Raw genomic sequence first — 18,997 nt, 5'->3', positions numbered from 1 at the left:
TAGTCAGCGCAAGCTATGCCAAGGAACGATCGTGTTGCTATAGCAACCGGTAGCGATCGTTCCTATTGGTCACCTGACCGCAGTACGGCTGCTCGTATGGGGGAAGAAAAGAATATTGTACGCATGCGCAGGGCTTGCCAAATTTTTACTGCGCATGTGCGAGCCCTATTTGTTCAGATTTGGATAGCGAGAGGGACGGATTTTACTTTCTATGCACCTTACAAAAATTGACAACTATATTGGATTACAGAAAGAGGGGAAAACATATAGCGCAAGGAATCCTGTAAGTATCTCTCCGTTTTGTGGGCAATCTATACAACTTCATTTGTATTTTACCTTTCCTTCTCCTTTAATATATAACATGCCTTATGGAAACAGTAGTATTTCAGCAGTGACATAAGGTTTATTGGATTTAACAGAAAATATGCAATATGCATCATAATAAAATTAGACAGGTGCATAAATTTGGGCGCCCCAACAGATATCACATCAATACTTAGTTGAGCCTCCTTTTGCAAATGTAACACTAGACGCCTCCTATAGCCTTTGACAAGTGTTTGGATTCTGGATGGTGGTATTTTTGACCATTTGTCCATACAAAATCTCTCCAGTTCAGTTAAATTTGATGGCTGACGAGCATGGACAGCCTGCTTCAAATCATCTTTCGATGATATTCAAGTCTGAAGACTGTGATGGCCATTCCAGAATATTGCACTTCTACCTCTGCATAAATGCCTTTGTAGATTTCAAATGTGTTTAGGGTCATTGTCTTGTTGGAATATTCAACCCCTGCATCGCTTCAACTTTGTGACTGATGCTTAAACATTATCCTAAAGAGAATTTATTGATATTTGGTTGAATTCATCCGACCCTCGACTTTAACAAGGGTCCCAGTCCCTGAACTAGCTTTGACTGTAGACAGCAGGTGTTTTTCTTGGAATGCAGTGTTCTTCTTCTGCCATGCAAAGCACTTCTTGTTATGACCAAATAACTTAAGTTTTGTCTCATCAGTCCAAAGCACTTTGTTCCAAAATGACTGTGGCTTGTCTAAATGAGCCTTTGCATACAAGTGACTGTTTGTGGCGTGAGTGCAGAAAGGTCTTATCTCTCATCACCCTGCAATTGTGCAAATTGCATTGAATTGTAGAATGATGTACAGATACACCATCTGCAGCAAGATGTTCTTGCAGATCTTTGGAGGTGATCTTTGGGTTATCTGTAACCATTCTCACAATCCTCCTCATATGCCACTACTGTATTTTTATTGGCCTGCCAGACCTGGGTTTTACAGCAGCTGTGCCTGTGGCTTTCCATTTCCTGATTATGTTCCTTACAGTTGAAACTGACAGTTTAAACCTCTAAGATAGCTTTTTGTAGCCTTCCCCTAAACCAGTGCTGTCCAACTTCAGTGGTACAGAGGGCCGGAATTTTTCTACATGGTGGAGGACCGAAAATGGAAGCCAGTGGCAACCACTCCCTGTTTTTATACCACACACACTTTAAACCACACCCATGTTACCACAAGACCAAACAATGTACACATTAACAAACACACAAAAAAAATAAACGTTTGGTGCTAACTGCAGGGATATCAATCATATGTGAAAAAAGTTTAGTCATATTAAGACATACCCTTAAATCCATATATTTTCTCATCCCCTGTGGATAACACAGCATCCCCCAGCACACGATTAAACACCTCAGGGGCCCCTAACAAATTTTCAAAGCTAACAAATCCTCAGAACAAATAACAGGCTTATGTTCCACAGGCAGAGCAAGGCACACTCAGGGAGCATTGGGAAGGCAGAGTATGGCACACCCAAGGAAAATAGAGCAGGCATAGTATGGCACACAGGGATCATAGGGAGGAAAGAGTATGGCATAAACAGGGAGCACAGGTAAGGCAGAACAGAGCAGGCACACACAGGGAGCAAAGGGCAGGCATAGTATAGCGCACACAGGAAAAGTAGAACAGAGCAGGAGATAGGGAAACCGATCAGGACCTCTCTAAGATGTACTACATACAATGACACAGTGCTGGTGCGGCTCCAGCAGTTTGTATGAGTGTGATCAGGTGTGGGCAGTTTCAGTTTGGGTCTCAGGTGTGAACAGTACAGGGCTTTGGGAGTGTGAACAATAGAGGTGTCACAGGTGTTAATAATGCAGAGGGTATTACATGTGTGAACAATACAGGGGATTACAGTCTGAATTTGAGGTTTAAACAATGCAGGGGCCAGCTAATCTTTGCAGTGAAACCTTTTAACGTTTACACATAGTAAGCAGTCACAGTAGGCAGACTTTCATGTGGGGGGCTACAGAAGGGGGGGGTTGGGGGCCTCAGGCCGTCAGTTAGACGGCCCTGCCCTAAATCATGAAGCCCTGCCCTAAATCATGATACTTAACCTTTGTTTTCAGATCTTTTAAGAGTTGCTTTGAGGATCCAATGCTGTCACTCTTCAGAGGAGAGTCAAACAGAAGCAAAACTTGCAATTGGTCACCTTAAATACCTTTTATCATGATTGGATACACCTGTCTATGAAGTTCAAGGCTAATCAACGAGCTAATAAACCAATTTGGTGTTGTCAGTAATCAGTATTGAGCAGTTACATGCATTCAAATTAGCAAAATAACAAGGGTACCCAAATTTTTTGCACAGCCAGTTTTTCACATTTGATTTAATTTCATAAAACTGAATACTGCTTCACTTAAAATCTTTGTTGAGAAAACACCCCAGTACTCAGATGTTCCTGGGAAATGAAAGACATACCACTGTTATCTTTTTTGTTGAAAGTGGAGTAAATTATTATGCAGGCTGAAAGGGGTTCCCAAACTTCTTCATATGACTGTAAACTTATTCCATTATTTTGTGCTCCCCTTTTCTTTTGTCTTTCAGATGCTCTTCAACTGCCTGTCATTTTGTCACTTTGCTGCCCTCCATTTAGTACAGACAACTTACTTACATTTTGTTTGCCCCTTACACTTTTGAGCTTTACCTGCCCCCTTTTCTCTTTGCCCTATAACTCTTTCCCTGTTCCTCTTACACTGTGATTTTTCCTACTGCTTTCTTTTCATCTGTCACCTAGATATACATGGTGCAACTAGGGTTGCCACCTTTAAAAAAAAAAAAAAAAAAAAAATTACCGGCCATGGTGGGGGGCGGAAAAGAAAGGGGTGGGGCGTGACACAAAAAGGGGCAGGGCCGATGAGGGGGCGCCGCAAAAGGGGCAGAGCCATGGGGAGTAGCATCACAAAGGGGTGGAGCCAATGTAAGTTTTCATCGACGGGCAGGGGATTTTGTAAATGGTATTACAAATTACCGGCAGCTACATTGCCGGTAAATTTGTAATACCGGCCCCAGGCCTGGCAGGTGTTTTACCGGTAGGCCGGTAAAATACCGGCCGGATGGCAACCCTAGGTGCAACCTGTAATTAGATCCAGGGATATCACAAATCCAGCAGTTGGTTAAAGAGATACTGACACCAGAAATTAAACTCTTTTACATCTATCATAAAATTGCCTTTGAAAGCTACTTATAACTTTGCCATTAAGGTTGGCAAAACAGTCAGGTTTAGAAACTTCAACTAACAATTGCTTACAAAAACAAACCTCTAATTTTCAACATGACCTATAGTTAACTTTTAATGCACATTCATGTTTTTAAAAGTAGTCTTTTAGTGTCAGTATCACTTTAAGGACCCATCTGAATCTGAGGAGTTATTGTAAGATTCAGTTTCTGCTCAGGGTTTAGATTGGTTTGCAGCTGAATGTGTGTGCTTGAATGTGTGTGTTTATCTCAAACAATTGATTCAATTTTTGATTGACTTTTGAATTTTTGATTGACTTGACTGTATGATTATTGGTCCATGTGAGGGTTTTTTTTTTTTTTTAAATAGTGGCCATCTCTCTTTAAAACTGGGGTAAGAATCTAGCAAAGCTTTATCTCAACTCTCAGCTTTCACAACAAAGGTCCAAAAAGTCAAGCAAAATGTGCCAATAAACACTCACTAGTCGCCGAGTAAAAGCCAAGTGCTAGACAAATTTCAAATATTAGGGATGCTACGAATTCTTTTTTTGGCAGGATTCGGCCAAATACAAGTGCCTGGCCGAACTGAATTTGAACCCTTAAAATCATGTGACTTCATAATTATGGAAATTGCTAGATATTTTATTATATAAATTAGGGTTCGTGTTCAGTATTTGGTCAAATCTCTTGCAATAGATTCAGTGCTTCCCTACCAAATATACCACTCCTTCTGGCTTGAGATTGCTTTTTGATAGGAATGGGCGTATTTGACCAATTTCGTTAAAAATTTGGCGTCGCCGACGCCCATTAAAGTCTATGGGCGTCAAAAATTTTTTTTGTCTCACGACGCCATACATCCCATACGCCCATCCCTACTTCTTGATGAAGTAACCACCCATAAAATGCTTAAAACTTGTAAATAGTTTCCTTGTACTTTAATATATATATTAATATATAAATAAGGTCAGCAGTTAGGTCAACAATACCAAACTCTATTTAAGTCACAATAATGTTAAGAAATACTAACAGCTTTGGCAAGGTCTTGGGGCAAAGGGGCCCACTGAGAGTTAAACAGAATGCAGTAATCTTTGGAACTGGAGCTGCTTTTTTCCGACGTGACGTGAACCATTCCATATTCACTTACCACCTGGAAAACATCACAAAGCAAGTTGTAAGGAACATAATATTATTTCTGCTTGAACAATTTACAATTATAAGTATTGTAAAACTATAGTGATGTTAACATTCCATTTCAACAGATATTTATAATATTTCAGCTTTATAACACAGACTACCTTTGTGTCTGATCTATTGATGATAATCTTTGGCCTGACTTCCGATCTATGTCCACTGGCTTGGTACTTCACTTGGATTTCCCACTCTGCAGAGTTGTTTTGTAGCTTGTACTCCTACCCATTTCTCCTTAGAGCCCAACACTTACCTTGTCTTCAAGTGTTATTCCTCACTTGGGATGTGGTACTTCAAGCAGCTCCTGAATCCTGACAATATACAGTAATAAGGGGTTGTTCACCTTCAAACAACTAGTTGTTTTCAGATAGATCATACATCTTTATTGGCCGTGTCTCAAATGTTGCCCTTTATTTTTTCATTTTATTTATTGACTATTTATACAGGTATAGGACCTGTTATCAGGATGCTTGGGACCTGGCATTTTCTGCATAGGGGATTTTTCTATGATTTGGATTTCCATACCTTAACGCTGCTAAAAAAAATAATTTTAAAATGAATTAAACTCAAAGGGGTTGTTTTGCCTCCGACAAGGATTAATTGTATATTAGCTGGGATCCAGTAAAAGGTATTGTTTTATCACAGAAAAAAAAAGTGTACAATGGAGTCTATAGGAATTGGCATGCCTCTAATTTTAGCCTTCTGGATAACAGGTTTCCAGATAACGGATCCCACAGTAGTGTTAGTAGCACCAACACATAATTTAAAGGTGAATACCCCATTGTAATCAACTTTTAGTATCATGTATGGAGTGTGATCCTGAGACCATTTGCACATGCTCTTCATTTTGTATTATTTGCATTTTCTAAAGTTATTTAGCTTTTTGTTCAGCAGCTCTACAGTTTGGAATTTTGGCAGCCATCTGGTTGCTGGGGTCCAATTTAATCTATCAACCAGGCAGTGGATTTAAAGAGTGACAAGAATATGAATAGAGGAGGGTCTAAAGAGTAAGACTCTACTCTTAAGTAGAGAAATAATAAAGTAAAGATAAAATTATAGCATCGCGGAGCAATAGGTTTTTTTGCTTCTGGGAACGTTGACATTTCAAAGCTGGAATGTGTTAGCAGAGGAAGGCAAATAATTAAAAAAAACAAAAAAAAAAAACTATACAAATAAAAAATAAAGACCAATTGAAAAGTTGCTAGGAAGAGGCCATTCTATATGATACTAAAATTTAACCTGATGATTGCTCATCATTCACAGCAGTCCTTGCCCCAGTGAACACTAATGTAAATTTCATGAAAAGCTAAACCTGCTTTTGGGATGTGGAAGGAAACCAAAGTACTTGGAGGAACCCCATGCAGGTACAGGGAGAATGTACAAACTTCTTGCAAATAGTACATAGTACCCAGGATAGACAAACTCTGTAAAGTTCTGGAAATTACTATTTATTCATATCAGTGGGCCTGAATTTTCTGATAAGATGATCACATTTTCATCCTCAAAGGAAATGTGGATAAATTTGGACAAAATTCATATAAATGGTAGAACATCAATTTTACATTATTTAGTGGTACCACTTTAATGCTGCTATCCACATAGCACTGTGTACGTCAAGCCAACCGACAGGAACACCCTACTCTATTTTGATTCCTTCAGCAGGTTAAAAAGTCCCTTCCAAAATCTCAAGTTTGCCAGGGTCAAGCGGATTGTAAAGGATGAGCCATTACTTGGCCTAAAACTAACGGAGATGCAAGACAAATTTAAAGAACGGGGTTACCCTAATGATATGCTTAAGATACAACGTAAACAGGTAGAGGAAATGGAGAGAACAAACAGGAAAGTAGGCCAGATAACTCAACAGCAAGATCGTATTCCCTTTGTCTCTAAGTTCAATACCTTATCCCACAATGTCTCTGATATTGTTAAAAAACACTGGAAAATTTTGAGGGAAGGTCTTCCTAATGTGAGTAGCTTTAAAAAATTTCCCATTATGTCCTATAAGAAAAGTAAAACTCTAGCCTCAGCACTTGTAAAATCCAATATAGGAAGTCAAAAAATGAAACAAGGCGCATTACGGCCAACAAAAAATGGTACTTTTCCGTGTCTCTCGTGCAACTGCTGTTCTAATTGCCAAAAAGGTGAAGTGGTTCATCATCCCCGACAGGGTACACCCTTTAAAATACGGGGTTATTATACATGCGCCACAAGTTTTGTGGTATATAGCATTAAATGCCCCTGTGACCTATTGTACATGGGTCAAACATCACAACCCATTTGATTTAGAAGAATTAGGGAACACAAATCGGCGATTAGAACGAAAAAAATGGAACAAGCAGTTGCTGCACATTTTAGAGAGGCGGGACATGGGATACATCAAGAAATTTCAGGTATTGGATCATATACCCATACTCAGACGAGGGGGGGATCGTGTAAAATTTCTATTAAAAAAGGAAGCGCAATGGATTAGGAGACTTGGGAAATTGTCCCCACATGGACTGAATAGGGAATACGATCTACAAGCTATTTTTCGCTGAGTTTGTTTTTAATATAGATTTTAACTGGTTGTTTTTAATTTGTTTTGTTTTTCAGATAACTTACATAAAATGATTGGTCTGTGACCGACAAGGAGTTTACTACGAAACGTAATGATTTGAAGTACTTAGTAACAGTATGTATCCAATATATTCTTTAATACTAAAATGTAACCAATAGGTGGCGCTTAGGTGACACAATTCTGTTACTATTATAACAATGTGTATGTAATTTGTTGCGATTACTATCATATAACCAGTAGATGACGAAAATTCCCCCTGTATAAAAGGGGTGTTTCTAGAGGGTGATTTTAGAGCTTGATAAAAGGCCTGAAGGCCCGAAACGTCGCGGACCAGGCTGTTTGCCATGTAATGTACCAATAAAGGCATTTTAATCTATCGGTGCTGTACGAAAACTTATTTTTTGATCCACATAGCACTGTGGACACAATCCCAACAAAGAAAACACTAAATTGTTGTCCGTTAAAACAAACTCCTTCCCCAGTGACACAACCATAAAGACAGACAATCTGACCTGGGGTGTCTTATACAATTCAATGGGTAAGTTCAGGACTCAAAGACATTATATTGTAAAAATCAAGGATGCTGAATTACAGGTTTACATAACTTTTTCCAATCTGATTTTCCAATACTCTACAAATACAGCATAAACAATATGCTGGCGGTTATGCAGCAATGTATGTACCTATACTAATCCTTTAAATAAATGATTTAAAAATTTCAGCTGTCAATCATATTTTGCCTTCCCCACCTCTATGCCTGAGGCATAGAGGTTTCACTTTCATTTCTGTACTTCATATATGTAACTGCCCTCCTCACATACCCCTTCTCTACTCAATGCATGAATGGAGATAGGCATTAGGTCCCCCATTCTGGTGCATACATGATTGCCTTGATGACAGCTTCCACAAAATGTCTGCCTGTATGATCTAATTGTAAAATTTAAAAGAATGATGGTAACAAGCTTTTAAAACTGTACATAGTTTAAATACATTTTTTTTGCTTGACTAATATGATAATATAGCATTTAGAATTTTTCTTATGTTAACCCTAAAATCTCAAAAATGTTTAAAAAGAAAGAGAGGTTGAATCAACAAAATATGGAAAGAAAATAGGACAAACATCTAATTACCAGTTTTGCTTATCTGCTCTTTTTTTTGTGAACGTAATGCTCTCTCTCTCTCTTCTCCCAACCTCAACCACTTACCAACCCATCACTCCAGGCATGGTGCCCTGGGGATATCTTTGATTCTTGCTGTCCTTCACTCCTCATATGCAGTCAATAACTAAATTAAGTAAAAAATATGATTGTTTATCAAACAAGATGTCACCAATAGTTTAATACAATTAACTACTGTAACTCTCTATTAAATAGTATAGTACAGGTATGATATCCGTAATCTGGAAACCGGTTATCCAGAAAGCTCCCAATTATGGGAGGCCATCTCCCATAGACTCCATTTTGATCAAATAATGCAAAATTTTAAAAATGATTTCCTTTTTCTCTGTAATAATAAAACAATACCTTGTACTTGATCCCAAAAAGATATAATTAATGCTTATTGGAGGCAAAATAATCTGATGGGTTTAATGGTTAAATGATTTTTTTAGTAAAGTGGACCTTTCACCCAGACACAAAAATCTGTATAATAAAAAGTCATTTTCAAATTAAACATGAAATCAAATTTCTATTTTTTATTAAAGCATTCATAGCTGTAGTAAACGTGTTTAAAAATCTCAGTTGACAATCAAATATTGCCTGTTCCACCTCTATGCCTTAGGCATAGAGACAGACAATTACTTTCACTTTCCATTCTGCACTTACTAGATGTCACCGCTCTCCCACATTACCCTATTCTCTTCACTGTTTAATTGTGTAAGCAGTGCATGGGGATGGACATCGGCTCCCCCATTCTGGTGCACATAAATGATTCTGAGATGTTGCAAGGCTTGCCTTAATAATAGTGTCCACAAAATGGCTCATGCCTGCTTGTTATAATTATGAATTTCCAGACTGCATGAAAGATTCAAATAATTTATATAGTGTAATTTTTGTATAAGTTCATTTTGCTTGACTAATGTGATAAAATAGGATTTTGAATATTTTTTTGGGTGACCAGTCCCTTTTAAAGCATGAAGATCCAAATTACGAAAATATCCCCTTATCTGGAAGTGCCCAGGTCCCAAATATTCTGGAGAACAAGTCCCATACCTGTATATAATAGTATTGTATAGAATGGCCAACTTTTCACTTGGTCTTCATTTTTTAATTTGTATAGTTTTTATATTATTTGACGCATTCTTTGGATTTTTTCCAGTTTTTAAATGGGGGTCACTTCAGCAGCCAAAATATTGTTACTTTTTATTACTTATCTTTCTATTCAAGCCCTCTTGAAACTGTCTCAGAATATTATTCTCTTCAGTACGCCACCTACTAAGTGCAATGCTCATTGTCACGTCTCACTTTGTCATTTACGCTATTTCTTTCGAGATAGTCCTACTGTAAAGTGTCCTCTTTACCACTCGTCTTTGTTAATCAGCCCTATTATACTCTTATCTGCATGCATCTATAAAAGGGCTCTCTGTGTCTCTAAACCCGAGAAACGGCCACAGACCTTGGCAAAATAATGAGAAAGAAGCTACAGCCAAACAAGCTTCACAAAAACTAGCATGTCTTTAAATGAGAAATAAACCTTAAAAATTGCATATTTTATATCACAATCTCGGTAAGTGTCTGCGACACTCGCATGCTCAGTGGGCTCTGAGAAGTTGAGCTTAGGGGTTGTTGCAAATTAACCAGCAGATAATTAGGTTATCCTGTAATGTAAGCTGATGCTACAGGCTGATTATTACATTATTTTTTTCATTATTTATTGTTTTTATTGGTTTTCATTATAACGTAATAAATTCAATAAAATACAAAATAAAATCAGCGGTTTATGTATCATTGATAGGTAACTCTATATATCATTACATAAAGATCATCTAAGTGTATCTAGTCACTTCCAGTGACCTCTTGAGTTTTCCTATATCTTCCATGCCATCATGCAGCTGTAAGGAATGGGGGTGGGGAAATAACGTAAAATGGGGGGGGGGGAGAAAAGGAAGACAGAAGTAAGAGAGTACAAGAATTATTCTGGATTCCTTGTGCTTCTACCCAGAGACATCTCTTCCATGTTACCTACACAGTATTCTGAGTGTTGTTGTTGGTCCCAGATTGGGTCCACGGATACCACCCCAATCCCCCTCATAGCGCCTATCCAGAAGTTTGTCTCTGATTCTATTGCTCTGGTCCAATTCAGAGCTCTTGATTCCATTGCTCTGATCCAATTCATCTTGGTTACCAGTGGTTTGCTAACCTGGGATTTGTGGTCTCTTCCAGTTTGCCGCTAAAAGAGATCTTGCTGCGGTTAGGATATGTGTAGCTAATTTTCTGGATTGTTTTGAGTTTATGGCCCTAATTTTCATGCCTAAGAGAAATGTATGGGGAGTCGCCTGGATAGTTCAGTGTAGGACCTCGGAGAGCAGAGTCACTACCATCTTCCAAAACTCCTGAGCAACTGTGCATGACCACCAAGTGTGTAAGAAGGACCCTTGTTCCCCACATCCTCTAAAGTAAGTGGAATGATCTGGGTTAACGTTAAGTATGCTGATACGTGCAGGAGTATAGGTGAAAGGCTGTAATAGTGAGTGTGTTTGCATCTATCCAAGGTCTGAAGTCTGTTGGGCTACAACCTGGTGGAAAGCTTTTACTGCAATGGATAGTTCTGTATCTAGTGTTTGGCGTGGTTATTATTATTTTTATTATTAACATGTATTTATATAGCGCCAACATATTGCGTAGCACTGTAAAGTAAATGTGATTATACAACTACATCACATGAATTACATATATAGAATATATGGAGTAACAAACATCACAATCAATACAGGTACAAAGAGGTGAGGAAGGCCCTATGCATAGGCATACAGTCTAAAGGGAAGGGAGTAATACACAAGGTGTGGGAGTGGGCAAAATCGAAGTAAGTGGGTGAGAAATGTGGTACTGTATGTGGTGTTGCGTTTGGTAGTTAAGCAGAGTGAGGGTAGGCTTCTCGAAAGAAGTGCGTTTTCAGAGATTTTTTGAAAGCAGAAAGGTTGGGAGAAAGTCGGACAGACCGTGGGAGAGCGTTCCAGAGGAGGGTGCCGCCCTTCCAAAGTCTTGAATGCGAGCATCTGAGGAGGTAATGAGAGAAGAGTTGAGTAGCAGGTCAGTAGAGGAGCGTAGTAAACGAGTGGGTGAGTATATAGAGATGAGTTCAGAGATGTAGGGTGGAGCAGAGTTGTGAAGTGCTTTGAAAGTCAGTGTCATTAATTTGAATTTGATTCTGAAAGGTAACGGAAGCCAGTGCAGGGATTGACAGAATGGTGAGGCAGAGGAGGAGCGGTTGCTGAGGTGTATGAGCCTCACAGCAGTGTTCATTATGGACTGGAGAGGTGACAGTCTCTGGAGGGGGAGGCCAATTAAAAGAGAGTTGCAGTAGTCTAGACGCGATATGATGAGAGAGTGAATAAGAATTTTGGCAGCGTCTTGGGTGATAAATGATCGTATTTTGGATATGTTCCTTAGGTGGAAGTGACATGATTTAATAAGTGACTGGATATGAGGAGTAAATGACAGGGCAGAATCTAGGATAACCCCAAGGCACCGGGCCTGGGGAGAGGGGGTGATAGTGGAATTGTTAACTATGATGGATACTTCGGGGATGCTACTGGTGTTAATTGGAGGAAAGAGAACCATTTCAGTTTTAGAGAGGTTTAATTTAAGGTAGCGTTGCGACATCCAGGTAGAGATAGCAGACAGGCAGGAGGAGACGCGAGTTAGGAGTTCTGGGTTGAGATCAGGAGATGAGAGATAGATCTGAGTATCGTCAGCATAGAGGTGGTAGTGGAAACCATACGAATTTATTAATTTGCCAAGGGAGGAAGTATAGAGGGAGAATAGTAATGGTCCCAGGACAGAGCCTTGAGGAACTCCAACAGAAAGAGGTAGGGGAGAAGATGATACTCCATTGTAGGAGACACTGAAGGAACGATTGGTGATGTAAGAAGAGAACCAGGACAGGGCTGTGTCACGAAGGCCAAGCGACTGGAGGGACTGGAGGAGGAGAGGGTGATCTACAGTGTCAAATGCGGCTGAGAGGTCAAGCAGTATTAGTAGTGAGAAATGATTGTTGGCTTTAGCGGTTAAAAGGTCATTAGTTAGTCGAGTCAGGGCAGTTTCCGTGGAGTGTTGTGGCTTAAAACCAGATTGTAGGGGGTCCAGCAGGTTATTGTCAGAGAGGAATGAGGTAAGTCGGTTGTAGACTAGGCGCTCAAGTAGTTTAGAGATGAAAGGTAGCAGAGAGATAGGTCGGAGGTTGTCAAGATTGGAGGGATCAAGAGAGGGTTTTTTCAGAATGGGGGTGACAAGAGCATGTTTTAGTTGAGAAGGAAACAGTCCAGTTGAGAGCGAAAGATTAAATAGGTGAGTTAAGGCTTTGATTAGACAAGGATTGGTATTGCGGAGAAGTTTAGAGGGAATTGGATCAAGCGGGCAGGTGGTAAGGTGAGAAGAGGCCAGAAGCTTTGAGACTTCCTCATCAGTGACAGGGGTGAAGGAGCACAGGAGAGACTGGGCAGTGTGGAGGGAGGGTGGTGGAAGTCTAGGGGGGTTGAGTAGTGTAATGTCCCTTCTGATAATGTCAATTTTGTTTTTGAAGTGCTCAGCAATATCTTGAGCAGAGACAGATGTGCATGGAGGGGGTGGAGAAGGGGAAAGGAGAGTGTTAAAGGTGGAGAAAAGTTGTGCTGGTTTTTTAGAAAGGGAGTTAATGAGTGAAGTAAAGTATGTTTGTTTGGCTTGGAAGAGGCTGGTGTTAAAGGAGCGCAGGGCAGATTTGTAGCTCCAAAAGTCTGATTCTGAACGGGATTTGCGCCAGCGACGCTCAAGTGCACGTGAGTGTCTTTGGAGCGCTTTTGTATGAGCAGTATGCCAAGGTTGAAGTGGTTTGGGTCGAGAACGTTTAGTATTTATAGGAGCAAGCTCATTTAGGGCAGTGGTGAGAGTACTATAGTAGACAGAGGTAGCCACATTAGGACATGAGATGGCTGAGATATTAGAGTGAAGAGAGTCAAAGGAAGAAGAGAGATGTGACACGTCTACAGCTTGCAAGTCACGGTAAGTACGTGTTTGGGGAATAGCAGGGGGTGAGGAGGGAGTTAGTGAGAGTTGAAATGTGAGCATATTGTGATCAGAGAGGGGAAATGGGGAGTTAGTAAAATTGGAGGTTGAACAGAGTCTGGTAAATATGAGATCCAGAGCATTACCATTGGAGTGAGAGGGGGAGTCTGAGCACAAAGATAAGTAGTGATGGGCGAATTTATTCGGCAGGCGCGAATTTGCGGCGAATTTGCGCGATTCGCGCTGAGCGAATACATTCGCGAAACGCCCGCGAAAACTCGCGAAAAAAACGGGCGCCGGCGTCGGAAAAACGGGCACCGGCGTCAAAAACGGGCGCCGGCGTCAAAAACGAGACGCCGGCGCCGTTTCGCGAATTTTTTGCCGTTTCGCGAATTTCGCGAATTTTTCGGCAAAGCGAAACGGCGCAAATTCGCCCATCACTAAAGATAAGCCTAGGGAGGAGGTTAGTGAAAGAAGTTTAGAGACAGAAGAGTTGTTGATGTTATTAACGGGTATATTAAAGTCACCTAATATGATGGATGGGATGTTAGATGAAAGAAAGTAAGGAAGCCAAGCAGCAAAGTTGTCCAGAAATTGTGCAGTTGGTCCTGGTGGTCGATATATAACAGCAATGCAGAGTGAAACAGGAGAAAAGAGCCTAATGCAGTGAGCCTCAAATGAGGAGAATGATAAAGAGGGAACAGGTGGAAGAACTTTAAAAGTACAGCGGGGAGAGAGAAGCAAACCCACCCCACCTCCAGGTGGTTAATTTAATCTTAACTGCTGGTGAATCCCACAAATCTAGGGCTTGCTGCAATGGTGGTAAAAGGTCTTTGGGTGTATCCCTAAATGACTTGGGTAACCAGAATAAGTGTGCTAATTGCACGGGTGCTATGTCTTTCCATGGTTCCTCTGTGGGGGCATGTATATGGATCTGCTGGCCAGATAGTATCCATAAATGTGTGGGACTCCCAGTCCTCCCAGTGATTTAGGCTTGGTCATGATTGTCGCTTTGATTCTAGGTCTCTTCCCTTCCCAAATGAAGTCTGATATGACCCTTTGTAGTGAGGTAGCTATTTTTTGAGGGAAATGTATTGGCAGTGTCCTGAATATGTATAAGAATTTTGGCAATAGTGTCATCTGAACGGCTGCTATTCTGCCGAACCAAGAGAGCTTATATGTGTGCCATGTGGATAAGTCTTTTTTGAGTTTATCAATCAGTTTTGGGTAGTTAGCTTTATATAGAGTATCGTAAGATGGAGTGAGATTGATTCCAAGACATTCTAAGGTTTCTTTTTCCCATTTATAATAGAAGTTAAGCTGAAGTAGTTTTAGTTCTGGTTCGGGCATTCTCAATAAGAGCGCGTGTGACTTTGTGGGATTGATTTTTTACCCAGAGATTTGCTGAAATCGCTCTAAAGTATGAAGTAAGTTTGGTAAGGTGGTCTGAGGTTTTGAGAGTGTGAGGAGAATATAGTCTGCAAAGAAGTTAATTTTATGTTCTCAGTCTCCCACTTGGAAGCCTCGAATATCCGGGTTGTGCCTAATGGTGTGGGCCAGAGGTTCTAAGGATAGGGCAAAATTAATGGTGACAGGGGGCAGCCCTGACGTGCCCCCCATCTTATCTCAATTTGTTTGGAATGGATCCCCATACTGAACACCTTTGCTGAAGGTGCATCATATAGTTGTCTGAGTCCCGTGAGGAATGGTTGTGGTACTCAGTTTTTCCAGGACCACATACATATATTTCCAGTCCAGCCTGTCAAATGCTTTCTGTCCAAAGACAGAAGAAGGGAGGAGGCATGTGTCTTTGATGTTAAACAGATCAGGTCAATTGCCTTCCAAATGCCGTCTGCTGCCTGGTGTCCTGGTACAAATCCCACCTGATCTTTGTGAATTATCTTGGGGGGTATTGTGGCGAGTCTATTGGCTAGAACTTTGTCAAACAACTTCATATCTGTATGTATTAATGAGATTGGTCTGTAGCTATCAGTTACGGGTTTTTTTTCCTGGTTTGAGTATCATTATTATGGACACTGTTGCATGTGTTGCGTTAAGGGTGACCTTTTCATGAGCAATTGAAAGAGATCTTTCAAGTGTGGGATTAGGAGTTTGTCAATTTTTTTGTAATATTTTGCTGTAAAGCCATCTGGGCCAGGGGCCTTACTTGGTTTTGAGTTTTTAATCAGTTATTTCCTCAATTTTTATGGGTGCAGCTAACATCTCCTGATCTTCCCTGGTTAGTTGAGGGGGAGTCTCTTGTCAGGTTAGCCTCAGGGGCTTTACCTGCTGAATACAAATCTGTGTAACAGTTCGTAAATGTGTTAAGAATTTGTTTTGTGTCCCTTGTTACGGTTCCTATTCGGGTCCTTATCGCATGGATAGTTTGCATGGTATGTAGGGCCCTCAGTTTGTGTGCTAACATTTTATGAGGCTTGTTTGCATATTCGTAATACTGGCATTTAGTTTTTTGCATAACCTAGGCTGTCTTATCTGAAAGAGTCTGGATAAGTTGTGCTCTTAGGTCTTTGATTATTACATTCTAATGCTAGTTGCACTGGTTTCTGTGTTGCCATGTAGTAATTATATGTATGAGTCACTAATCAGCCTCATATTGTGACATTCTATGTGTGCTGTATATTGTGAGTGGGTCCTAAGCTCAGTAAATGACAGTGACATAGAGCATGTGCAGTGAATCAGCAGAACAGAAGATGGGGAGCATATTTGGGACCTGTGGTTGCCTTGGGCTGGTACAGAAGCCCAACACACAAGGTACATAATTTCTAGCCTACTTTTTAGATAGGCTTTAGTTCTCTTTCAAGGCCACAACCGATTGTAGTAGGTTGGTGGTCCACAGGTGAAAATGACAGATTAGGGCTGTCCAACCAGATTCTGTATTTTTAAACACCAGCCTGTCAAAGGGCTTCAAAAGATTTAAATAACATTTTAGCTCACCCAAACAGGGTGCATTAGGGAACCAGACAACCATATGAAAAATTAAAAGGCTACATATATTACAATTAGACAACTATATTTACTCATGAATTATTGCTTGCTACATTACAACACATTTTCAGAGTTAATTGAGTTAAATTTCTTGTCCTGCGTGATCACTATGATGTATTTATTTTCTCCAGACAGAAAAACACCATTTAAGGCCTACAACTGGCATCCTATATCAATACGGCTCAATAAGGTCAATTCGTAGAATGAAATAATCATTTAACATTCAATACGAATGTAAAGACTGTAGCTTGAAAATCCCCTGACAGCAAACTCCAGTTAAAGATTTAAATACCTACAATAAGGAAGCTTCGGGGGTTCAGCAAAATGCAAATACATACTCATAAAAACGAAACATTAAGAATAGGGTGGAAAAACATGGAGGGTGGGGATTTCAGAATGTATAAATAATTACCGTGGATTTCGAGAAACAGCAGCAGCTTAAATACATTTGCAGAAGGGCGGCAATAAAATAAAGAAAGTATAAAATGAAACTGCATTATGAAAAGGTGGATTAAAAACCACTCACCTCAGTTACAAAGAACCCCAATGACAGGACAATTGTAAGAACGCTCATTTTCTCAGGTCACGAGTCTTAGCAAAACAACACTCAGCCACAAACACTATTTGTTAACTGTTACTCAGCGCCATCTCTTGCGCGTGCGCATTACATTCCAGCCTTCAGGTATCCTCCCCTTCGCGCTGTATAGTGACAGGTCCCAAATGAAAAACCCCTTGGTGGAGCGATTCAATAAAAATCTGTAGTGAAAGCGATAGATGGCGGGGGGATGTGACGTAACTAAACAATAAACGCCGTATTTGTGTAGGGAATTTGAACAATAAAAATAAATTTCAAGCATATAATATGCAATACTCCAGTTTCTTGATTATTTCTGAACACTGATTTCTTACAATTACATTGTTGCAATTCTACTTTGCTGTATATGTGTTATATTAAATAAAGTAAATAAAGTAAAAGTAGTGTTGCCCCCTGCAGGTAATTTATCAGGTGCCAAAATTACAAATTTACCAGCTATGCAAATGCCAGTAAATTTGGCATTCCCTATTGTTCTGACCCTAGTCCACCCTTCTAAGATTTACACCACTTTAATACCCACTCTTATTGTAGGCATCTCACCCATTCTTCAGTGGACTCTGCCACTATTGTTTCCTACCCATCTATGTCATCAGCATGACCCCTAAGTCATCACCATGCTACCTTACTCACAAACCCCTGCCCCCTGTCATCACCCCTACTCCTCAAAGCTGGATGGTTTCATTTTATTTAAAAGGTCTAAGCCTAAGTGAAAGTGGAGTAAGGAAAATAAATTATGTAAAACAAGAAAATCACATTGGCAAAAGCATGCTGTGGTGTTTATACAAATGGCCTGTAGATGTCACTGTGCCCAGACTTATACTGTGCATAGTTCCCGACAGCTTCAAAGTGAAAGTTACTGTTGTATAATGGCTGCATGACTCTGCTAATAAAGCACTGTTATACTCTCCTCATCCTCGGCTACCCAAAACATAACAGCCTGACGACGAGATGGCTCTTCTACCTCTGCAGCAGCCTGTACCTTTTCTTCCAAACCCTGGTGAGCCTACCATACCTTTGACTGCTTGGATGCGTATGTTTGAAAACTACTATTGCTGCTGACCAAGGGGAGATTTCTGCTGCTAGAAAGCGTGCTTTACTTATTCACTGCCTGGGAGCAGAGGGACAGTGTATATTCTATACATTACCATTACCTGATGATACTTATGAAACTGCTCTTACTGCTATAAAGAACATTTTTGTGCCAAGAGTAAATGTGGTTGCTGAAAGATATAAATTCAGCCAACGTGGACAGCGTAATGGCGAATCCACAAAACAGATTGTAGCAGCTTTGAGAGAGCTAGTTATTACCTGTGAGTTTGGGAATCTAACAGATGAAATGCTAAGAGACCAAATAGTGGAAAAAACAAACTCACCTCGCATTAGAGAGAGACTGCTCCTACAGTCCTACAGGAACAAGTTTATAAACTTATTGCACGGCAATTTTTTAGCACAGGTTGTTGAGGAGCCTACCAGAAAAAAATGCTATTCTTGATTTAATGATCTCAAATGACCCAGAACTTATAGCAAATGTGCAAGTCATTGAACCCCTGGGTAATAGTGACCATAATGTTATATCTTTTAATTTCTGGTGCAAAAAACAAAAATATACTGGGGCAACAAAAACCATGAATTTTGGAAAAGCTAATTTTAGTGCCTTGAGGGCTGCCATACAGAGCACTGATTGGAGCAATAAGTTTTCAGCTAAAAACACAGAACAGAAATGGTTGTACTTTAAAATGATATTAAATCATTACTGTTCTCAATTTATTCCCTTAAGGTCTAAACATAGAAGCTCTAAGAATCATCCTGTGTGGCTTAATACAGAAGTAAAGAAGTTAATGGGAAAGAAGAGAAAGGCATTCAAAAACGACAAATCTGTAGGGACAGAAGCTGCATTTAATGAATATAAACACTGTAATAAATGTTGT

At 40.0% G+C, this 18,997-nt stretch overlaps 1 protein-coding gene across 7 annotated transcripts in view; it reads right to left on the bottom strand.

The window, feature by feature from the left end:
* The window catches only part of sppl2b.L (signal peptide peptidase like 2B L homeolog), a 53,025-nt gene extending 35,854 nt beyond the window's left edge, over positions 1–17,171 (bottom strand). For 2 of the 7 annotated variants that reach the window (XM_041561005.1, XM_041561010.1), the window contains exons 1-2: positions 17,001–17,171; positions 4,551–4,670 (exon numbers count right to left, since the gene is read on the bottom strand). In XM_041561005.1, the coding sequence (XP_041416939.1) occupies positions 4,551–4,670; positions 17,001–17,048 (168 nt within the window). In that variant the 5' untranslated portion in view covers positions 17,049–17,171. Of the gene's footprint in view, positions 1–4,550; positions 4,671–4,964; positions 5,023–17,000 lie in introns of those variants that run through there. The other 5 variants (XM_041560993.1, XM_041560988.1, XM_041560985.1 and 2 more) reach the window with 5 other exon arrangements.
* Positions 17,172–18,997: the final 1,826 nt, after the last annotated feature.

This window comes from Xenopus laevis, chromosome 1L (genome assembly GCF_017654675.1).
Source record: "Xenopus laevis strain J_2021 chromosome 1L, Xenopus_laevis_v10.1, whole genome shotgun sequence".
Classification (NCBI taxonomy): Eukaryota; Metazoa; Chordata; class Amphibia; order Anura; family Pipidae; genus Xenopus; species Xenopus laevis.
This window is presented reverse-complemented; position numbering and strand designations above follow the sequence as displayed.